Source organism: Cataglyphis hispanica, chromosome 19 (genome assembly GCF_021464435.1).
Source record: "Cataglyphis hispanica isolate Lineage 1 chromosome 19, ULB_Chis1_1.0, whole genome shotgun sequence".
Taxonomy (NCBI): domain Eukaryota; kingdom Metazoa; phylum Arthropoda; class Insecta; order Hymenoptera; family Formicidae; genus Cataglyphis; species Cataglyphis hispanica.
The window spans coordinates 3,801,012-3,807,816 of NC_065972.1; the positions used below are offsets into that span (position 1 = coordinate 3,801,012).

The 6,805-nt window shown below is 31.1% G+C and overlaps 2 protein-coding genes across 3 annotated transcripts in view; one reads left to right on the top strand and one right to left on the bottom strand.

Moving 5' to 3' along the window:
* The window catches only part of LOC126856642 (single Ig IL-1-related receptor-like), a 186,316-nt gene that overhangs the window by 487 nt on the left and 179,024 nt on the right, over positions 1–6,805 (bottom strand). The gene's annotated exons all lie outside the window — the stretch shown is intronic.
* On the top strand, positions 104–5,009 carry LOC126856634 (serine/threonine-protein kinase polo). 2 transcript variants are annotated; one of them, XR_007688378.1, is made up of 8 exons: positions 104–502; positions 1,415–1,639; positions 1,720–1,937; positions 2,158–2,453; positions 2,824–3,120; positions 3,324–3,724; positions 4,085–4,349; positions 4,415–5,009. XR_007688378.1 is itself a non-coding variant. In XM_050605325.1 (7 exons), exons 1-7 carry the CDS (start codon positions 413–415, stop codon positions 4,280–4,282), a joined length of 1,725 nt encoding a protein of 574 aa, XP_050461282.1. In that variant the 5' UTR covers positions 104–412; the 3' UTR covers positions 4,283–5,009. The 2 variants fall into 2 exon arrangements, 1 of the variants encoding a protein (XP_050461282.1); XM_050605325.1 differs by having other exon boundaries at positions 4,085–5,009.

A 6,805-nucleotide genomic window follows, 5' to 3' on the forward strand; every position in this document is an offset into this window, starting at 1 on the left:
CGCGTGGCGGCGTCGGATCGCGCGCGAACGCGCGCGACCACGTGACACGCCGGTGGTGCGGCGATTGGTCGGCCATGCGACATTTAAACCGGCGAGCCGTTGCGTGTCTTCCGCGACAAGAAGCAAAACAGCAGTTCGAACAGAAGTTCGGCGAACGGCGAATTCTGCGGTACCTGGAGTGGCGGGGGCGCGCATACACGACTGTCTGGATACTCCTGTATAATCCCTCCCGCTCGTCGACGTGCGAGATAGAGAAGCTGCACTGATAAACGAAAGCTACGGGTCTTGGCTCTATTCGAGTCGTTGTTGCGCGAGCGAAATTTTTACGCCGCCGGTCGCGCGAACCCAACGTGACGAACGGGTGTGATTACGTGCTAGTCCGAGAACGCGAAGATTTATTTATCAGCGCGCGATGTCGAAGGACGACGAGTGCACGATACCAAATGTAATATATGATGCCAACACCGGCAAGAGTTACATGAAGGGCCGCTTCTTCGGCAAGGTAAGCGAAAGGATCTCCTCGGAGCCTTCGTCCTTCTTCTCGTCGACCTTTTGTCACGCACGATTTTTCGCATGCTCTCTTCTATGGATTTGCATCGTGCTCCCTCGTGGCGAGCGACACTTGTCGCATTCGTCTCGTCGAAGGGAGGATGTAATTCGGATCGAAAAAATCACGAGAAAAATTGCTCGCTTTCGCCCTTTTGGAGTCAATCAAGGAAATATTTGAGTTGAAAATACTATTTCGAAAGTCACGATAAAATTTATTATTGAGACTTGCTTAAAAATTTGTCATCGTGTAAAATCACATTCTTCTTGATTTTGTTATTTTTTTTTCCTTTTTTCGATTACGAATCTGACACACCTGTTGCATTTTTTTCGTGGAATACATATTGGCGATATGTTGTTATAACTGAGGAACTTTAAAATCTCCGTGACCCATTAGTTTATCGCCGCTTTGATGCTTTAATATCTTGTTTATATGCGTGCAAAAATATATATGTATATTTTTTTTTGTAAGTTACAATACACGAAATATATTAAATGCAGCAATTGCTATATTATTTTATTATTCTGGAATATATCAGTGTCTTTGTACTGGAATATGTAAATGTCAAAACATAAATAATCTTAATGTTAACTAAATAAATTTAATTCAATTTTCTCTGTTACAGTGATTAATGTTTTTTTATTGTTATAAATTACGTATACAAAAAATATATGAAACTTACTTTATATTAGACACCTGAAACTTGGACTAAAGTCGTTATTCTATAAAAGTCTCAGTCTATGTTTCAGTTGAATGTACCTAATAATTAAAATTTTTTTCTTAAAATTTTATTATGTTTTTTCCACAATGAGGTTTTTCTTTTATTATTTATAATTATTTTTGTTCTGTTATTTTTATATTCATTAGGGTGGCTTTGCAAAATGTTACGAAATCACAGAATCAAAGTCACATCAAGTATTTGCCGGAAAAATTGTGCCAAAATCATTGATGATAAAAAGCAACCAGAGAGAGAAGATGACACAAGAAATAGCAATTCATCAAACCTTGAATCACAGACATATTGTTGGTTTTCATGGTTTCTTTGACGATTCCCATAATATTTATATTATCTTGGAACTCTGTCGCAAGAGAGTAAGTATTTATGGCAACAATTTTTTACAAGTATCAATTGCATTGTTTTATAATTGTTTTATGAATATTTAACATTCTAGTCAATGATGGAGTTGCACAAACGTAGGAAAGCATTGTCAGAATGTGAAACACGATACTTTATGAAACAAATCTTGGATGGAGTCTTTTACTTGCATCAGCATAGAATAATTCACAGAGATTTAAAATTAGGCAATTTATTCTTGAACGACGAGTTGCAAGTTAAGATTGGTGATTTTGGATTAGCGACTAGATTGGAACATGATGGTGAAAGGAAAAAGTAATTGTTACTTGAATATGCAACATATTCATAGAAATTTGATCCACATACATTTTCTAAATGATAATATTATATCATCTCTTCTAAAATTTAATTTTTTTAAATTGAATAAACATTGATAAATTAAACATTTAAATTTTAACATTTTTATAAAATTTTTAGTCTATCAAAAATGGCTTAGTTTTTTTAATTATAATGATTTGACTGAATTTTTCGACAGAACTGTCTGTGGAACTCCAAATTACATAGCACCAGAAGTGCTGACGAAGATTGGACATTCATACGAGGCCGACATATGGAGCATTGGTTGCATAATGTATACTCTGCTTGTGGGCAAACCACCCTTTGAGACATCGAGTCTAAAAGAGACGTATTCAAGGATTAAGCAGGTACAATACAAAACACCACAACATATCACTAAGCCTGCCATGAATATGGTAGCAAATATGCTGCAACTAAATCCATCGAGACGTCCGTCTGTCACTAAACTGATGAAAGATAATTTCTTCACTTCTGGTATGTTCATTATTTCGTAAAATGTGAAGTTGTGCAATATTTACTTTTGTCATAAAGCAATTATATAAATTCTCTAAAAATTTTTAAATATAATAATTAAAAGTAAATTAATTTAATTTATTTATTAATATGCTATAATTTTTTAGATGTCCATAATTTAAGTTTTTTTCTATCTACTTTGAATACTTCTTAGTCTATACAACTTTATCTCAACAATTAGTGACATAAATGTTAAAGAACTAATTAATCGTTTTTTTCTTATTATAATTTTGTATTGAAAACAATATTTTTTTGTTCTATTATTAAATCAGAGTTTTAAAAAATGACGCTTTTTTTCATTATTTTCTACTTGTTTTTTTAATAATCGCAGGATATATGCCAACAAGTTTGCCGCTTTCTTGCTTGACAATGGCACCGCGTTTAGACATGCTTGAGTCGCATTGCAATCGCAAACCGCTTGGAGAGATGAACCTTAATGGCTATTCAGAACAGGAAATTCTCGCTTCTCGGGTGCCAAATAGTCCGTTGCGAAAAGCCAAGCTTAGTACTGAGACAATAGAACCGCAAAGAGTCAATCATGATATCAAAAAGATGCTATACACATTAAAAGAACAACTGGCTGCAGTACTGAAATTTAAGTCTTCTAAAGATATAACTTCTTCAGGAGGTACGTTAATAGAAAAACTATCACTAAATTTAATATCATTTATTAGGATAGATAATAAAATAATTTTTAATATTTTCAGAAAATATTCTTAGACTTTTTTAATACAATTTTAAGTTGCACATAATAATCGATTATATAAATATAACTAAAATGCTATGATATTGTATGCTACTATAAAGATATGTTATTTGGAAAATTTGCAGACGAGATGACCGATCCGGCGGCGCAACCTGTGATCTGGATCAGTAAATGGGTGGATTATTCGGATAAATACGGCTTTGGATATCAATTGTCCGATGATGGCGTTGGCGTGATGTATAATGATGGCACGCGATTGATTATGCTAGCGAATGGCTTCAATATTCACTATATTAATCGTGAAGGCGACGAGTTATACTACACGGTTAAAGAATATCCGACTAATCTCGAAAAGAAAATGAAACTGATGAATTTCTTTTTGAAATATATGAACGAGCATTTGATGAAAGCGGGTGGCTCTATCGCGGTGAAGCAGAGTGATTCTCTGTCCAGAATACCATACATACATCAATGGTTCAGAACCCAATCTGCTGTCGTGATGCAATTGACTAATGGCACAGTGCAAGTGAGTATTAAAATAATTGAACACATTTTTATAAACTTAATATTTTCTTACAAATTTTGCATACTTGAAAATTAGATGTGTGTTTTTATTTCATATGTGTACACACACACACACACACACACACACAATATCCATATTTGTTATACTTTAACTTTTTCTAAACTATTTTCTTAATATTTTTTTTTTATTTAACGATATCTGATATGTTAATTTGTCTTTTCTTTGCATTATTTTATAATTTATTTATTTTAATACATGAACTTTTAATAATGAAAAAACATATGATTTCATTTACTTATTAGATAATTTTATTACGTCAACTGTTATAATATTCTTTGCCTTGGGATATTTGCTTCTCAGATCAACTTTATGGATCACACAAAAATCATTATGTGTCCTCTGATGGCAGCAGTCACCTACATTGATTACGAGAAGAATTTCAGAACTTATAGATTCCAGACTATTCAGGAGAATGGTTGTTCTAAGGGATTGGCAAAGAATTTGATGTATGCGTACGAGAAAATTCAATTGATGCTGACAAATCCTCAGGCCCGATAAAAATTATCCATGCTAAGAGAAAAGATAAAGAGAGAAAAGAAATGTTGGATGCTGCGCCTCTCTCCTGGTATTGTAAACCATCATTAGAAAGACAACACTTATATTTATTTTCTGATAGTGCTATCTTTGTAGTGAAAAAGAAAAACTGGCAAGTCGGAGATTACAGTTGTATATGATTCTTCCTCGATCTTCACTCGATTTTTGTACAGACATATAGAGAATTTTGCTAGGCGAATTTTTTTACTTTTTTTTTACCACTTAGTGCAAAAAGAGAGAGAAAGAGGAAGAAGAGCCGATCGCGTTCAACGAAGGTGAGATACTTCGTGACAAGATCTTCAGTCCATTTCCATCCCATGCTTCAGTAGCCGTTTCTCATAAACATTACTTAGAATAAATTGATCAGTTGTTATCGGGTCTTTTCTGTTCATGTTTCTAAATACAATATTGATATAATTGCTAACATTAAAATTAACTTTAACATTTAAAATCCTAAAGAAAAATTTCTCTATTCTTATATTCCTATTCTCCTGTCTAATTTCTCATTCCTTCTAAATTATTGTTTCCTGTGCTAGTAGCGTGGGATTCTGTGAGACATCTTGTCTTCGTTGATCCGCAATGACTGCCGAAAGGTATTCTGTTCTGACTTTGCGAAGTGAATCGTCTTCTAACCTATGTTGTGTCCATTGCAAAAAAATTAAAAAATTAAAAAAAAAAGGAAAAAGAAAAAGCGGAAGGGCGAGGATTGTCATGTTTCAACGGAGTAGTGCAATCTAATGTCTGATTTCGTTCTCACAGCTAAGATAAGAGACGAAAATTCGCAGAAGCTAGTCTTCTGACTAACGATTCACTAGCTCAAAATTTTTTACTCGAACTTGTTCAAAGCAATGCGACTACAAATATTAATCTCTCTAAACGACAACTCTGATAACAAAAGTTTATTCGAGAAGAGACTTATATTGCATAACTTTATAATGACTTATATATTTAAGGTTTTAACAAAAAAATAAGAAAATATTTTGTCTCAAATGAATATTAAAAAGATAAATAAATTTCAAAACAATTCTTTTTTTAGTAAAATGTTCAATTTTACTAAAATTTTTTTTATTTAAGTTCTGTATTTTTTCCAAAGCAAAGGTTATAAGATAAAATTTTTTAAAATAAAGGGGATCTGTATGTTTTGTTTCGTGTATGAGAATGGTAATTTTATAACATAAAAAGAAATATATATATATTTATACATATATATAAATATCCTATTAAGATCTATTTAATATCTAAGATTTCTAAGATATTTTTCTTGGAAAAATTATTTTTTTTTATTTTTTTTTTTATTTAAAACGACACATATAAATCCCCTTTATTTTAAATAATTGTAGTAATTTGTTTTGAAGACAATACACATACTTAATAGCTTAAATTAAAAATCGGATATTTTACAAAAAAAAGAATACTTTTGAAATTCAGTTTGAAGATGCAAGGATAATATAAAAAAGATAAATTGTGACGTAATATTGTTAATTTATAAAAAAATTTGATTATAAATAAATAAAATTGAACGCAGATTATACATAAAATTCATCAAACCTTTTCAAACATTTCCTATAGAATTGAAAAAGAAATATGAAAAATGAAATATTAATTGATTTTGTTAAATTATGAAAAATAAAATTTATAATTTTTCTTGCATTGCTTTGATTAAAAAGATTTAAAAGTACAGAGTTGATTATATGGAAATATTTTGTGCGTATAAAGACTATGCTATCTAGTAGAGGGACTAAACAAAAACTATATTTTTTTACAAAGCGAAACGAACCAATGTGTATTAACTAAATCAATGCGCGGTGTGTTATATTGCCAGAACTATGATTTTTTGTATGATTTTTTGTAATATTAGATTGTTACACAGGGCTTACATCAATTTTTATAGAATTATATTGTAATATTGGATACTTACAAAAGTTTCCGGTTTTTTTTTTCGTTATTTTCTATAGTACGTGATTACATCTAAGAATTCAGAGGGTTGATGTAACGAAAGAGCTAAAAATTAGAACATCTGAAAAAATCAAGTAAAATTATTTGAAAATATTTGAAAAATCTGTGAATCTGAATTTTTGCAGATCTCACGACTTGAAGAAGTTAATGTGATCTGAGCATTCAAAAACTTAAATAATCTAAAGAGAAAATCTTTCGTGTCAAATCTATCGACTCTTTGATTTTCATTCTTTAAGTGACTTTGAACTTCCACTTATTTGAAAATTCTAAAGAATCCAATATAATGGTACAATAATTCTGGTAATTGATTTATTTAAATATTTATGGATATAATATTTCTAATAATTTTTTTTTAAGTCATTACGATAATAAGTGAATTTTGTTGTGTTAAACTTTAATCCGCATTAACGATTAGTATTTAAAATATTAATTTGGTTAAATATTTACGTTTTTAATATCTCGGAAATTTTTTAGACTCCACGGACTTTAGCAAGTCTGGATATTAAAAATTGAAATATTTAATCAAATTGA